This window comes from Geotrypetes seraphini, chromosome 14, assembly GCF_902459505.1.
Source record: "Geotrypetes seraphini chromosome 14, aGeoSer1.1, whole genome shotgun sequence".
NCBI classification, from domain to species: Eukaryota; Metazoa; Chordata; class Amphibia; order Gymnophiona; family Dermophiidae; genus Geotrypetes; species Geotrypetes seraphini.
Genome location: NC_047097.1, coordinates 33,904,621 through 33,922,056, shown reverse-complemented (window position 1 = coordinate 33,922,056; position 17,436 = coordinate 33,904,621). Strand labels below are relative to the sequence as shown.

Sequence of the window (17,436 nt, the reverse complement as noted above, 5' to 3'; positions counted from 1 at the left end):
GCAAGTGGGCAGCGAGACCCCCAGAACATATCACCCCAGGTAGTTGGAATTACTGTGAGAATGGCAGCTTTTTACATTTTTTCCATTGACATGAATGGGTGAAATCTGATTTTCTGTTTGTAGCTCCGCCCACGTGTGCAGGTGGGCCGCGAGACCCCCAGAACATATCACCCCAGGTAGTGAGGGATCTGCATACCAAGGTTCGTTCAAATCGGTCAAGCCGTTTTTGAATTACGGTGAGAATGGCAGCTTTTTACATTTTTTCCATTGACATGAATAGGTGAAATCTGATTTTCTGTTTGTAGCTCCACCCACGTGTGCAGGTGGGCCGCGAGACCCCCAGAACATATCACCCCAGATAGTGAGGGATCTGCATACCAAGTTTCGTTCAAATCGGTCAAGCCGTTTTTGAAGTACTGTGAGAATGGCAGCTTTTTACTTTTTTTTCATTGACATGAATGGGTGAAATCTGATGTTCTGTTTGTAGCTCCGCCCACGTGTGCAGGTGAGCCGAGAGACCCCCAGAACATATCACCCCAGGTAGTTGGAATTACTGTGAGAATGGCAGCTTTTTATATTTTTTCCATTGACATGAATGGGTGAAATCTGATTTTCTGTTTGTAGCTCCGCCCACGTATGCAGGTGGGCCGCGAGACCCCCAGAACATATCACCCCAAGTAGTGAGGGATCTGCATACCAAGGTTCGTTCAAATCGGTCAAGCCATTTTTGAATTACTGTGAGAATGGCAGCTTTTTATATTTTTTCCATTGACATGAATGGGTGAAATCTGATTTTCTGTTTGTAGCTCCGCCCACGTGTGCAGGTGGGCCGCAAGACCCCCAGAACATATCACCCCAGGTAGTGAGGGATCTGCATACCAAGGTTCGTTCAAATCGGTCAAGCCATTTTTGAATTACTGTGAGAATGGCAGCTTTTTACATTTTTTCCATTGACATGAATGGGTGAAATCTGATGTTCTGTTTGTAGCTCCGCCCACGTGTGCAGGTGGGCCGCGAGACCCCCAGAACATATCACCCCAGGTAGTGAGGGATCTGCATACCAAGTTTCGTTCAAATCGGTCAAGCCGTTTTTGCGTGGTCGCGGCACATACACACACACACACACACACACATACATACATACACACATACATACCTCCGATTTTATATATATAGATATTGCCTGGTAGCCTGAAACACATTTCATCAGTATTACAAATCTGGTAGAGCTCAATAATAATGGGATATTTCAATGATCAAAAGAACAATAATAATAAAGTGGTTTGACTCAACCTATGCAGTGTCCCTCCATATTATTTCCTTATTTTTAAAAAAAAAAAAAAATCCACACAAATAAAAACCCAACTCAAAGCTCCAAAATAAGCTTCTCACATTTAGTTCATCATATCAAGAGAGTCCATTCATATCAATGGTTTCTTAATCTATATCACATAGGAAGGCAGGCCAGGAAAAAAAAAAATAATAAATCCTCCAACTTAGCCATCTCTAGAGAAAAAATTGACCTTTCTTTCAAAATCTTTTCACATCCCATATAGATATACATTGGAACTCAAGCTCAGGAAATTACTTTTTTGAATGTGAAAATTTCAGTGGATAAAAGGCTAACTACCTTTGTGTTTTCAAAGTTGACAGTTAAAAACACATTACTGAACTATGGAAGTATGCATTCATTTCATTCAAAAAAATAGCCTGCCCTTTTCACAATATCTCAGATATGATAGAATCCATGAAATACAGTTGAGTTTCAGCACTTCTATATTGGATAAAATGGAGTCTCAGGTGTTGGTGTTTAAATTGCAGAAAGGGGATATCCTAGATCAGGGTTACTCAATTCCAGTTCTCGAGGGCAATAGGCAGGCTAGGTTTTCATTATATCCACAATGAATATGCACAAGAGATCTGCATACACTGCCCTCCTTGGTATGCAAACCTCTCTCATGCATATTCATTGCTAAGAAATGTAAAGTCATGCATTTGGGTTGCAAAAACCCAAAGGAACAGAACAGTTAGGGGGAGAAGAGCTTCTGTGCATGAAAGAGGAGCAGACTTGGGTGTAATAGTATGCGATGATCTTAAGTTGAAAAAGCAACAAGAAAGCTTGAGGATACTTGGGTGCAAAGAGAGAGGAGTGGCTAGTAGGAAAAAAGGAGGTAAGACTCTGGTGAGACCTCATTTGGAATATTGTGTACAATTCTGGAGACCGCATTTTCAAAAAGATATAAACAGGATGGAGTCGGTCCAGATGACGGCTACTAAAATGGTTGGGGGTCTTCATCATAAGACGTAAGAGGACAGACTTAAATATCTCAATATGTATACTTTGGAGGAAAGGCAGGAGAGGGAAGATATGATAGAGACATTTAAATGCCTATGTGGCATAAATGCACACGAGTCAAGTCTTTTTCATTTGAAAGGAAGCTCCGAAATGAGAAGGCATAGGATGAAGTTAAGAAGTGATAGGCTCAGGAATAATCTAAGGAAACACTATTTTTTACAGGAAGGGTGGCAGATGTGTAGAATAGTCTCCCAGTAGAGGTGGTGAAGACAAAGTCTGAAGTCAAGAAAGCATGAGACAGGCACGTGGGATCTCTTAGGGAGATGAGAAGATAGTGGATGCTGTGGATAGGCAGACTGGATGGGCCATTTGATCTTTATTTGCCTTCATGTTTCTATGGATTGCCTGAAAACCTGGCTTGCCTGTGAACCTCGAGGACTGGAATTGAGTAGCTTTGTTCTAGAGATCTTTGATTAAGAAAGCCCTTAAAACAGGAATTGTATAATTATGGACAACTGTTTATTCAACCTAGGAGAAAATCACAGCCCTCAGAAGTTATACCATGTGTTCTGAAATATAACTAGAGTTCTTCAAAGATGGCAAGTATTAAGAAACATTTGGAGATAACAGCGGGACCTGGAGTGACCCGCCTCTATATAACACCTTACCCCCTTCCCAACATACCTTTCACCTATCTCAATGAGACAATACACTTTGTTGGTAATACCTGGCCGCAGCCCTGTTTATTGAATATTAACATATTCAGATAACATTTACATAAATCAATATGCAAATTAACAGCCATAAATAACACATTAACAATAACCCATAACAATGGTATCACCATTGTGACCTTGATCCCGAGCTACCATTAGATGTAATTGGCCCCCGACCCTGCCGTCTAAGCAAGGGTCCGAGGGGTGGCATGTCCCACACATGCCCCATTATCCAGGGTCATCCGACCCACCAGGCACAGCTCCCAGCCGGCCCACCGCTCATCCCTTGATGAGCCCATTAGCCAGTAGCTCGGGATACCGCCACCCTGACTACCTTACACACCCCAAAACTAGAGGGCGGGCGGGCGGGAAAGCTGCTTCGGAGGACCCAAAACTGTTCGGGTCCTCCGCGAGCCCTGCCTTTTAACCCTTCCCTCCCCCACAATTCCTTTCGGCCGCGACAGCCAATGCGATCCCTTCTTAGTGACCGCCCCCCTTTGGGCCCACTACCCCTACCCCTCCTTCGGCCTAACTAGTCCGATGGGCGATCCGGCGGGCCACCCAGCCCCGCGTTAAGTTCGCCCATCGAGACTAGCTCTTGGGCTTTTTATAACAGCGGGACCTGGAGTGACCCGCCTCTATATAACACCTTACCCCCTTCCCAACATACCTTTCACCTATCTCAATGAGACAATACACTTTGTTGGTAATACCTGGCCGCAGCCCTGTTTATTGAATATTAACATATTCAGATAACATTTACATAAATCAATATGCAAATTAACAGCCATAAATAACACATTAACAATAACCCATAACAATGGTATCACCATTGTGACCTTGATCCCGAGCTACCATTAGATGTAATTGGCCCCCGACCCTGCCGTCTAAGCAAGGGTCCGAGGGGTGGTATGTCCCACACATGCCCCATTATCCAGGGTCATCCGACCCACCAGGCACAGCTCCCAGCCGGCCCACCGCTCATCCCTTGATGAGCCCATTAGCCAGTAGCTCGGGATACCGCCACAGGCCTGTAACGCGTTACAGGCCCCTCCCCAATAAAAGGAAAACAGGGCTGCGGCCAGAAGACCAACACTCGCTCGCAACAGGAGGCGAAGTCGTCCAACAGCAAATCACAACTGCTATCCCATCATGTGGCTCAACGAAGCAGAAGCCCAGCAAGACACAACCCAGGCCAGTTGACCTCCAAGCCCAACCCCAAATCCCCCAGGACCCACCCAGAGGGCGGGATGAAACCCAGAATCGGACCCCCAAGGACGAGACCCAACCCTGCCGAAACCACCCCGTTAACAGGACGGAAAGGACCCTGCTCGCCCCACACCTCCCCCACGGAGGAACCCCCTGAACCGTCCACAAAGCCCAAGCGAGACAAATCAAGTCGACATCCCTGGACATCACCAGAACAGCCCCCTGCCCCTGAATCTCCAGACTGTAACCCAAGGCACCAACCGCCAGCATAGCAGCTTGGAAAAACTGGAGAGAAGGCACCACATAACATAGCCGCAGGGCAATCCCCACACAGGGAGCGGCCGACCCACACCCAGACACACCCCCACTGGCATCAAGCGTAAAGAGAGCCGATCCGACCGATTGCAACCACGCCAACAAGGTGCCAGGAGAACCCGAAGAACCAGGACTAAGACCCCAAGCCCAACTCGCACCTATACACCAGAGGGGCGACAAGGAATAACACGCCCGCATCCGGCTCCAAATCCAGCAAAATAGTCTTGACCAAGAAGTCCCCGAAGGAACCGACTGAGACTAACCAAATCCAAAATGGGCCTCTCCCCGACACAGCCCCGCCCGAGCATGCACTGAACAACTCTACTCCAACCCAACGGGGCCACCGAATAAAACCCCCAGGTCCAAAAGGGGATGGCCATAAGCTCAGGACGGGACCCACCACCAGGTACGACCAGATATTCCCAGAGCTAATGCGAGATACTGCAGGACCACCCTAGCCCTGCCTACCCAAAACGACCCAAGACAAGCGACACGAACAGCGGCAATCCAGCCAAAGGAGGAAGGGGGGGGAAAGGGTCGCAGACCGAGGCACCTGGACCGCACCCTATATCACACCGGCCCCCATACAGACCGCGCCCCAAAGAACCAGGACCACCCACTCCTGCCGCCACCAGACCAACCGCAAGTCAGCGCACGACCGAAATATGAAACAACCAAGCAGGAGCCAAGCACCAGAGGAACCATGATAGCCACTCCGCCACACCCACCAACCAGCAACGAGCTCACGCAGCACCTGATCCCCAGCCCCTAAGAAACCACCAAACACCTAGTCCAACCACAACCCGCCACCGAGGCACCCTGAAACAGCCCCACGTTGTAGGGCAGGGGAATAAAGTCCTTCAGCATTGGAACCAGGGCCCCTCAGCGCCCCGCACTGCAGCACCCCCCACGAACCAGGAGCACCCGCTCCATCCGAGACAAGCACCAACCATCCATCACCACCCCTCGCCCTAGGGGAGGGCACTGCAAACCCATGGAACTCAGGCCGACGCCATGCACCACCAGCAGCGTGCAACCAGCACCACCCAGCCCGCACTGGAAGACCCCCAGACTGACCTAGTCCTCCCTAGGAGGTCTCTAAACCATACCCAGTCTCAATCGTGCTCTAAGGAGATCACCAGAACCTCCTCAAGCTTGCCCCATCCTTGGATACCAAAGAACCTACCCCGCTAGCCCCAAGGAAACCATCCAAACCAAGCCAGCATTAGCCCTTCCCGGGAGTCCCCAGAACCGTTGCCCGGATCCTCCCCATCGTTCCGCCCCCCCCCCCCCCGGGGGAGTCCACAGAACCACCCCGGTCCTCCCACCTCAGGGGGGCCGCCGAACCCCACCCTGGACCTGTCACCCCCCGGGAGGCCACAGAACCACCTCAGTCCAGCAACCCCCGTGGAGTCCTCAGAATCACCCCAGTCCTGCCCCCCCCTGGGGAGACCACAGTACCACCCTGGTCCTGTCCCCCCGCTGGGTGTTCCCCCGAGAAGCCGCAGAACCACCCCGATCCTGCCCTCCCATGGAGGCCACAGAACCACCCTAGTCCTGCAACCCCCGGGGAGTCCACAGAATCACCCCAGTCCAGCCCCCCCCCGGGGAGTCCTCAGAACCACCCTGGTCCTGCCGCCCCGGGGAGTCCACAGAACCACCCTGGGTGTTCCCCCCCGGAGAGGCCACAGAACCACCCCGGTCCTGCCCCCCCGGGGAGTCCACAGAACCACCTCGGTCCTGCCCCCCCGGGGAGTCCACAGAACCCTTAGCACTGCCCCCCCGGAGAGACCACAGAACCGCCCGGTCCTGTTCTCCCGGAGGGTCCACAGCACCAGATCAGCCCAATCCCCCCAAGGGGAAGCCAGGCCACCAACCAAACCACATTTCGCTGCCATAGAACAACTCCATGTTCTGCAGACAGCTGGCAAAAGGGCATGCCACCATAGCAGTGGCGCCCTCGAAGCAACCACCAGTCTCTCAGCGATCCCAAAACCAGTCTGGAAGAAAGGATGGCGCCGTTCGCCGCAACCAATGTGTCTGCTGACCCCCAGCTGTAAGCCGTGTCCTCCAGGGGCACAGTCACCAACTGCACTAACGGTCCTAGCCGTTGCTCGGCAGCGAAGCAAATAGGAATCTGGGAGGCAGTGGCGCCATCCGAAGCTACCACCAAGTCTTTGGACCCCGTCACATGCTGGCTCCAACGTATCCGAAATTCCGTCCATGGACCACCAGTGAAGAAGAGACGATCCCCGGAGACCGCCATCACCAGACCTGAAACAAAACCAAAAGAGCAGCAGCAACTGTCCAGGAGCGCCCCAGACCCACCCCCAAGGCATCCACACCCGATAGAACACCCGCCAGTGGCCTCAGCCCCTACTGACATCCCCACCTCCAGGCCAAGCCCCCCCCCCCTCAATCCGGACCCCTGCCCCAGGAAAAAGGAAAAGAAGGAGAAGGAGCCGACTCACCAGGAGACCGCAAGACCATAAAGAAGAAGGAACAAGGCCCCAGAGCAAGGAGCCACCAGAGTGAACTCCCCCACCTGCCACCAAGGCACCCGCACTCCAACGGAAGGACCCTGCCTCCCGCCGCACAGACACGAAGCCCGCGCGTAAGAGCAGCGCCCACGTGCAAGAGCAACGGAGAGGAGCCACATGGCAGGAAACCCCCCCACAGCAGGGGCCGAGGCAGAATCTGTATCCACCGCGCCCCAAGCTTCCCCCCCAGTCAGGCACCGGCTGAGGAACCTGATTCAATGAGGTTTGGTTTCGGTTTTATTTCATTTTATTTTATTTCATTTAATTTTATTATATTTATATTTTAGTATAACATATTGGTACAGATGAAAAGGGGGCCAACCCCGCCCCACCGCCTCACCACAAGGCCTAGCAGCCGCCCATGAGGCAGTCAAAACAGCAGCCCGGCAACCCTGTGAAGAAACAGGCAGCACACCACGAGCACCCCCACTCCTGCCCCCAGTGATCCCGGATCCTTTGCTAAGGTGGCCGGGAGAGAGGCAGCAAGCATGAGCCCCACTGCACACGCCAAGCGCCGTCCACTTACAACGCTACGAGCGCAGGGGCGCCCCGATCTGTGCCCTCTCGCGCCTGATCCTCTCCCTCTCTCCGCCGACGTGACCCAGAGGAGGAAGACGAAGAAGAGGAAGAAGAGGTTGAAGAGGAGGAAGAGGAAGACGAAGAAGAATCTCTGCCCCCCCGTCTCTATTTACCCTTACCCTTTTTCTTCTCCTGGTTTCCCCGAACACTAACCCCAGCCCCTAGGGCCATGTTACCCGTGATCCGGTCGTCTCCAGGTCTGTGTCCGCCTCCAGCCGCTCCCGAAGTGGTGCCTTCCGCAGCAGCCACTGTAGCTGGACGCTGCTGGTCTCGAGCATGCTCTCCGCCACCGATCTGTGGAGTTGCAGCCGTACCTCCGCTGGACTGTCCAGTATCAGAAGTCCCCGCCATCTCGACAGGTCCCGCAGCGACGTCCTGTGGGAAGAAATCCGAACAGGGGCCAGCAACCGGCACAGCAGAAGGGTAGTAAGCCCCGTAGAACCAGCCCCAACAAGAGGTCCCCCGCTACCCCCAAGCGCACCCGGTCCCCAAGGATAAGGAGGAAACGGTGGTGGGACTGACACCCAGGGGGGGTTCCACTCCAGGGCGCGCACCAGGGACCTGTAGACCAGGGAGCCCACCAGCCCGCTGGGCCCGTTGGCCCACCTCCCCCCATTCCTGATGTCGAGGGGGTGCCAGGAACAGCGGCAGACTCGGGCGCATTCCCCCCCCAGCCCGATCTCATGGGGAACTCAGGCGCCGCCGCCGGCTCCCTCCTCGGCCCTCTACCCCCCCTGGGAGCGGGCTCATGATGGGCAGGCTCCGGGGCCACCGCCCCCGGATCTCCGACGACCGTGACCCTCCTGGCCGGCAAGGCACCCGAGCTCTGCGCCCCCCACGACGCTCCTCCCCCTTCCCGCGGCAGGGTTCCGGCTCCTGCCCCTGCGGGTAGACCCCGCACCGCGACGTGCAACCGGCGCCACCCCCACTACCTCCAGCGCTATAGCAGCCCGTGCCGATGCACGGGAGCGCCTCGGAGGCAACTGCCGCCCCCCTCCCCCCCAGCTATACTCACCACGAGGTTTTCATCCTCGTCGGGGGAGCCGCCTGCCACGAAGGAAATCTCCACCGGGTCGGCGGCGTCGGCCTGGGAATCCGCCGTGCTCGCCGCCGGACACGTGGCAGAGAGAGAAGAGAAAACAGATTTTTTTTTTTTTTTTTTGCACGCTGATCCGGCCGACAGGCTCCTACGGCGGCCCGACACGAGGCAAGAAGAAAGGAAGGCCCCGCCCGCGCTCTCGAACCCGGCCGGTAACTGAAAGCTGCTTCGGAGGACCCAAAACTGTTCGGGTCCTCCGCGAGCCCTGCCTTTTAACCCTTCCCTCCCCCACAATTCCTTTCGGCCGCGACAGCCAATGCGATCCCTTCTTAGTGACCGCCCCCCTTTGGGCCCACTACCCCTACCCCTCCTTCGGCCTAACTAGTCCGATGGGCGATCCGGCGGGCCACCCAGCCCCGCGTTAAGTTCGCCCATCGAGACTAGCTCTTGGGCTTTTTATTCTTAAAGTTCATGAATGTTTTGTGAGAACGGAATACATGGTGGTCTATGCTCGGAACTCTAATTTAGCTGACAAACTTTGTAAACTGGATATTCGGATATGCAACTCTTAAGGAAGGTCACTATAGCTCGGGGGTGGAGCTTACCTAAGATGGCGATCTGAATGTTTGCGGAGACGCCGTCGTTCTCGTGGTGGAATTGAATTATGGTGAAAAGGAAGTCAAAGGTTCGGGTTTTTCCCGTTGAAGTAGTGGCACCATCGGGTCCGATGGATTTCTTCGTGGAACATGGCTCGCGAACGCCACAACCGGAGGTATCCTCGGCTGGAGAGACCGCACAAGCTGAGGTGCAGGATCTCTCCTTTGAGGCAGTCATTCTTTCTCCGGATGAGCGTAGACCGCCTGCCTGCCCCGTAGCAACGGAGGAGTCGTTTGCCGACGTGCCGGCTCGGGATGCCCTCTTGCTGTCCTCTCGGAGTGGGAGGACTAACCCGGTATGGGGGAAGGAGGAGCCCTTAGGATCGCAGGAAGCGGTTCAGAGAACTCAGCAAGCTCAAGTACTCTCTTCAACTATTAAGGAGGCTCCAGGTATTTTGGGAGCCCATGAACTTTCCCTGATTTCTGGAGTGGTTACTGAAACTATGGTCACAACAGGACATATTGGAACTGAGATTGTCCCCTTGCAAAGGCCTAAGGTAATTACAATGGAATCCATATGGGAAGCCATATCAAATATGCAAACTTCTCTGGGTAGTCAAATTCAACAGTTATCTTCACGCTGTACTACTGTTCTTTCAGAAAATTTGGAACTTAAAAATAAGGTATCAAGTCTGGAGAACAAAATGAGTGACACTGAGACTAAAGTAAAAACTTTGGAAGTACAAGCCCTGACTTGGGTTAAGGACAGTGCTAGCTTGCACTTTAAACAAGAAATGCTGGAAAACTCTATTAGGAGGAATAATCTTCGGATTATTAATTTTCCAAAAGTACAATCCACAACTGCCCTTACTATGTTTAAAAGATATTTGTCAGAAATTTTGAAAGTACCAGAAATCTCGTACCCGCCTCTCTCAAAAATATATTACCTTTTAAAAAGAATTAAACCTCAAAATCCAAACCTAGATCAGCAGAATTTATCTGCTGATAGTTTGGATTTGACTCAGATTTTAGAGAGATCAGATACTGAGATTCAGGTCCCAGCTACTTTAATAGTACAGTTTGCAATTGATTCGGATAGGGACTGGATGCTTAGGATGTTTTTTAAGCATAAAGATGTTCCGTTTATGACAAACATAATTAGGATGTACCCTGATGTATCTCGTCCAACCCAGAGAAGAAGAAAACAGTTTTTGGTATTAAGACCTCAGGCTGTACAAATAGGGGCAACCTTTGTTCTAAGATACCCCTGTAAGTGTGTTATGACATTTGAAGGAAATAGATATGTATTTTATGAACCACAACAGTTATCTAAGTTTATCTCAGATAGAGAGTCATCATGAGCTTCTCTGTTTTCAATTAGCTCAATGCAGATTGTTCAAGAGCAGTCAGATCGCCTCTTTATTGTCTTTTATTTAATTTCCTAAATGTTTTATTTCAGTTTTTTCCTTAACTTCATCTCCAATATACATTGTGGACTAACAATGCTTTGTATAGTTTGATTTTCTTAAGAATTTTGGAAAGTGATTTATTTCAATGTACAGTGTATGTTTGCTTATTGACTTGTAACTATTGTCAATTATTAAAACTCAATAAATATTAAATTTTAAAAAAAAGGAAGGTCACTATAAATGTGGATCATGCCTGGTCTGTATAGTGACGATGGAAGGTGCTGTTTTTATAAACGAGAGATCCCAAAAGTGTATGCAATTAAAGTGCAAGACTAACTGTACATTGAGTCATGTAATTCATTGCCCTTGTGATTTGATATATGATGTACATACATTGCAAGCTTTTAAAACAAAAGATGATAGAGCATCGGCACCACATGACAGCAGATACAGTAGAAAAAACATCACTGCTTACAATTGAAGCATATTTTTCAAGAACCAAGATGTATGGTTATAGACCAATTACCGTATTTTTCGCACTATAAGACACACCCTAGATTTAGAGGAGGAAAACAACAAAAAAAAAAAAAAAAAAAACCACATTCTGAACCAAATTGTGTACTAATATATACCAGGCTCTGCACCCAGCCCTCCTTACTCCATGCCAGGCTCTGCACCCTGTCCTCCCTCCCTGCCAGGCTCTGTACCCAGCCCCCTTTCCTGCCAGGCTCTAAACCCAGCCCCCTTCCCTCCCTGCCCTACCAGGCTATGCAGCCAGCCCTTCTCCCTGTCAGGCTCTGCATCCTGTCCCCATGCCCTGCACCCTGTACCCCCTCTGGTGGTCTAGTGGTAGGCCAGGGCCAGGTACAGGGCAGATCTAAGTGGTAGGACAGGTCTAAGTGTTAGGCATTCCCAGCCTTTAAATTCTGGTGGTCCAGCGGTAGGCCAGGACAGGGTACAGGGCAGGTCTAAGTGTTAGGCAATCCAAGCTCCCAGCTACCTTTAAATTTGGTGGTCCAATGGTGCATCGACAGGAGTAAGCTTTCCGCACTCCTGCCCCTTCCTCACTGGACGACTGCCTCCTCATTATCTCGGAGCCATTAGCGCACAAAGCAGGAGCGAGATTTTCGTGCTCCAGCTTGGGCCCGTGTCGCTTCCTGAATGGCTGCTGTCAGTTCTCACAGGACTCACAAGAACTGATGGCAGCCATTCTGGAAGCGGCGCGGGGCCAAGCTGGAGCGCAAAAAGCTTGCTCTTGCCTTGTGTGCCGCTGGCCCCTTGATAATGAGGAGGCATCCATCCAGCGAGGGAGGGGCAGGAGCGCGGAAAGCTCATTCCTGCTTATAAACTGCTGGACCACCAGACTTTAAAGGTACCATGTGGAGGCGTATATTTGCTCCATAAGATGCATGGACATTTCCACCCACTCTTTTTTGGGGGGAGTGAAAAATACAGTAGCTGTTTCTTAGTATAAGGGTGGGGGAGAAAGAATGGATTTTTGCTTTAAATACAGTAGAACTAGATGGACTAAATAACTCAATTGAATTCATTTTTTGACATGATTCTTTTAAATGAAAAAACTGTTGTGATTGGCTGTAGGAGGAGTCAGCATTTGTTTAAACCCTCAGCAGAAAAAGAACAAGTGGTGTGTGGTATAGAACATGTCAACCCTGGGACAAGCAAATTTTATTTTAATAAATTCAAAACAAATTCAAAAGCACATAAATAAACATGTATAAAAAGTCCTATGGACGTAATATCCTTATGTTGAAAGGATCCAACAAATGATCCATAATGATCTTATGTTGAAAGGATCCAGCCAATGACCCAACCTGGTCTGTGTTTTGGCCCCCAGGTGGAGGCCTGCTTCAGGGGTGTGTCTATAGGTCCACCAGGTGTCACTCCACTGTTGGAAATATAAACTTTAAAAATTCACTAAAAATACTATGAACATTTGAAAAGGCTCATAGAGGGTCCAAAGGATGAAATCAACAGGGTACATAGAAGTCTCCTGTGGGGAGGAGTCTGGAATTAACTTTAATTGGACAAGATGCCACCACTGAAATAAGTTTATGGGAACATTTATTTTGATCTCTCTCCATCGATGGTTGTTCCACATTTTTAACTCATTTTTGATCACTTATGCAGTGCCCTTTATCCCAATTCATATCCCTATATAGGAATTGAAAAGATTTTGAAAGAAAGGTCAGTTTTTTTCCTTGGCCTACCTTTCTATATTATATAGAGAAAGAAACAAATGATATGAACAATGAGTCTCCTAATATGATGAACTAAGTGTGAGAAGCTTGTCTTGGAGCTTTGAGTTTTCCGGGGGGGGGGGGTTTCAAATTAACAAACTAATAAGGAAGGATGCTGCATAAGTTGAGTTAATCATTTTATTATTGTTGCTGTTCGTTTGATAAAGCAATTATGTTCTTATCCTGGTAAGCTCTTTTCCAAATGATAGGCAAGATTTTCTATGCAGGCAGAATTGGGGATATTACCCATCTGTCTAGAATGTCTCACCTATTGCACTGGAAATTTCAATTACCACAATATTGATTGAGTAAATATATTTTCTGGCACATCCTAATAAAGTTTATAGATGCCATTAATGATTGCTTTATAAAGCAGTTGGTCTAAAAAACAGACAATAAGTATCTATATCTAGTCCTTAGTGGTACACAGGACAGGATGGAAGTGGTAATGTGGATTGGGCCACTGGGCAAATACTTATTACAATGCAATAAAATTTTGCTTCATGTGAAGGAAGACACTAAAAAATGACTTCTGCTTTAATACTTAATTCTAAAAAGAGAACCTATGATAAAGTGAAGAAATTATTTTACAAAATTAAAAGGGGCAAGGTCTAAAGATCATTCCCAGACATTCAAAATATAAATATATAATTTTCCACATATTAAAAAAGGTAGAAAAAGTCAAAGAGCCAATGAGTTTAATGCTAAAACGAAAGGCAGTAAAAACCAAAGAAACTGAAAATGGAAAGCAAACCCTAATGAAGTAAATGGGGATAAGTAAAAGAAATGTAATAAGACAAGCAAAGAGATTTTAAAAAGCAGCATGCTGAACAGACAACTTTTAAAAAGGCATTTCAAATACATCTGAAGCAAAAAGTCACCGAGGGAGTCAGTTGGCCTGCAAATGATTAAAATAGTGCTCAGGGAGGATAAGGTAATAGCAGAAAAACTAAACAATTTCTGTCTCTATCTTTACTGAGAAGAAGTTACATTTCATCAGTGATTTCTATTCCGCCTTTACCTTGCGGTTCAAGATGGATTACATAAGAGTTGTTATGATACTAAGAAGAACATATTGTTAAGATATTAAGAAGTACTTAAGGAATAGTTTGAACATTTTCTAATTTGTTAAGGAGGAGTTGGTAATTGCAGGAGGAGTTCAGAGCCTGTTTGTTTGTGTTATATTGATTTTACGTATTTTTTTGAAGAGTAGGGTTTTTGTTGCCTTTTTAAAGGTTTTGTAGTCTGTGGTTGAAGTTGGGGTTATAGAGAATGACATGGGGACAAAGTTTATCCCCACCCAGTCCCCGCAGGCTCCGACTCCTGCCCTGCCAAAATATTTAGACTTCATTACTTTTATGTCAATTTATTTTATGTTCCTAACATTTACTGTCTTTTTTTTTAATCTCAAGTGCTTTAAACAACCTTTTAGACAAACAGAAGGATTGGCTCTATAGATCTCTGGTACCCCTTCAACCTAAGTTTCAATTTTACTTGTTATTTCTTTATTTCACAAAATATATAACATTATATAACATTTATATTGAACATATATAACTTATATAACAAAATATATAACTTATATAACATTTATATTGAACATACATATGAAAAACAATATTTAGCAATTCTTACCAGAAGGGACATGAGAAATTTATGGAGGTAAACTATTCGAATGCAGCCTACTTTCAGGAACACTTTCCCATCGACCTGGGCCATATCTAAATAAGCGTCTCCCTCAGTAGCATCAGGATACAGAATCAAGTTGAAATTGAAGACTTCATCTTCCATTATAGACACCGCCTATATAAAACCATATAAAATTATTAGGGCTGGTGGCAGACGTGGCCTAACCTAATTAAGTTACCTACTGTGAGTTGGAGTTCTAGGATACAGACAATGACCCCAGGGAACATATTTTTCTGTTTTTTGCCAAGAAGAGCAAGGGGGAGGGCAAAAATAGGGGGTTATAAAGTTTAATTCCAACACTATTGCTAGCTGAAAAGGAGTCATTTTGAAGAGTTGGAATAAGTTAACCTGCCAAAAGTTATGGTTGGTGCACATGAACATGGTTATAACACTGGTTCTAATTGGGATTAATTTAAATTTACATACACATATTTGTGTGCCAGGATTTCCATATAAGTTTTACACACATTTCCAAAAAGGGGGTGCAGCTATGGGAGGGTCATGGATATTTCTACAATTTATGCATGTTTTTATAGAATAAGGGGGATCTGCACCTAATTTAGGAACAAGATTTACACTAGGGTTCAGCAGGTATAAATCTTTGTACCTAAAGTCAGTCACAGATCGCGATGTCATGTGCTATCACCACCTAAGCACCATTCATAGAATAGTGCTTAGTGTTATTCTCTGCACCACTTTTTCAGTGCCATTTACAGAATTCAGTCCTAAATATTTATAAATCCTCTTCTGTGAGGGACACTTTGAGGCAAGGTTACACTGCGTCTTAGACTACAGTAGAATTTCAGCTATCCAGCACCCATGGAGATGGTGGATGTCAGATAACTGTTTTTCTGGTTGCTTTTTTAAAGATGCTTTTAGTCTTTAAATTATGTTCAAATTTTATACTAGTTTCCCTTCAGGTCTCTACTTTTCTCTCCCTAATGTTCTTTCCATCTATGGTTCTTTTCTGTACTTTAAAACATTGAATTGTAGTTCTATCCCTCCTTACCTTGTGTATTGATTAGTCTGTAAGTCTGTCGGTCTAACCCATCATTTTTAAATAGTAAGTCTAAATATATGTTTATATTTTTATTACTGTTGTAACTCGCTCAATAAATCTAAATAAGTGACTCATCAAATTAAAATAAAACTTGAAACTTGAAAACGCTGTATTAGAAACTTTGTCTAACCCAGATCTCAATCCCCCCCCCCACACCTAATACATACACACACTCCCTCCCGCTCTGAAGCACCAGCATGGCAGCGGTCCTGAGCTGCAAACCCCCCTCTCCCTCCCTCAAGCCCCATAACAGGAGAAGCAGGTGGCGGTCCTGAGCCACAAACCCCCCTCCCTCCGCCCCTTACCCAAAGCAGCAGCCAGTTATCAAGAGGCAGCTCTCAAACAGACTGCTCGTGGCCAACCCCAGCAGAGCCTTTCCTCTGACACACAATGTATCACAGGAAAGGCCCTGCTGGGGCTGGCCGCGAGCAGTCTGTTTTGAGTGCTGCCTCCTGCTGACCGGTTGCCACTTGAGTGGGAGGCAGCACTGATCCCTTTAGTTTCAGGCTTGGGAGCTTTGAGGCCCGATGTCCTTAGGTTGCTGGAATAACCCTGCTTGTGGATCTGTTATATCACAGGCTACCGATTCCCATGGTAAATCAAGCTCGCCTTTTACCACATCTTGATAATTTCCTCCTTTGAACAGTCAATTAAGCAAACATCCTATATGGCACTGATATTCTTCAAGACCAATTATGTGTATTAAATATAGCGCATAATTATGCACTCAAAATAGATTTTTAATATACGAGTCCTAGAAGAAAAATTACTATATGCATACCTTTTTATGAACAGTGTTTGCATCCACATCTGTGACAAAAAAATCCTTGAGCCTGGCGAAAACCTGAGTTTTATTTGATTGAAGAAAGACTGAAGAATCTAAACCTATAATATGTTCAAAATGAAATAAATTCGTCCAGACTGTATGAATTCAGTTTATAGAAAAGTTTATTTCATATTCAAGCACCAAGGATTCAAAATTTCCCACCGAACCCAAATACTTGAACAAATTAGCTCATGCCAAAATTCAACACATTCATCTTATTTAACAGGAAATGCATGATTTTTTTTTTTTTTTAAATCATATCATGTTTACAACAAGCACAACAGATTCTTGTTTTGGCTGCCACAGATAGTGAAATCCTTTTGTACCTAGCTTATGTTGAACTACTAGGTGCAGAAGAAATCCACTCCGGATTTTTCACTCTGCCTCTGTTGTACTTCACTGTGCAGTTTAATGCCCTCTACAATTGGTACCCAAGCATGGAGAGCCATCCAAACATGTGAAATAGAGGCACTTGTAGCAACAGACTCAAAACAACTGTTCTGCTCAAGAATTCAACCATCATTAAAGTGAAATGCCAACACCGACTTCAAAGAAGCAGAGAAATCACTCCCCAAAAAAAGGAAACATATATACAAATTCTTTCCAGTCCTCAAGGGCTCACAGGCATCCAAGAAATAGCTTGAAGAAGCATAAACAGACTGAAAACTGGTCAGAAGTATAGAATGTCTCACCTATCTACTGAAAAAGAGTTTACCAAGGTAAGTACATTCTCTTTTTCCAGTGCAATAGGTGAAACATTCTAGACAGGGGTGCCCACACTTTTTTGGCTTGCGAGCTACTTTTAAAATGGCCAAGTCAAAATGATCTACAAGCAAATAAAATTAAAAAAACCACAAAGCACACTTTCTTTCTCCCTGCCCCCTTTCTTTCTGTCTGTCTTTCT

The 17,436-nt window shown here is 47.1% G+C and overlaps 1 protein-coding gene across 2 annotated transcripts in view; it reads right to left on the bottom strand.

Annotated features, from left to right (window-relative positions):
* The window catches only part of VPS13C (vacuolar protein sorting 13 homolog C), a 442,250-nt gene that overhangs the window by 221,795 nt on the left and 203,019 nt on the right, over positions 1–17,436 (bottom strand). For both annotated transcript variants that reach the window (XM_033920131.1, XM_033920132.1), the window contains exons 31-32: positions 16,488–16,591; positions 14,593–14,760 (exon numbers count right to left, since the gene is read on the bottom strand). In XM_033920131.1, coding sequence (XP_033776022.1) covers positions 14,593–14,760; positions 16,488–16,591 — 272 coding nt within the window. The remainder of the gene's footprint in view (positions 1–14,592; positions 14,761–16,487; positions 16,592–17,436) is intronic.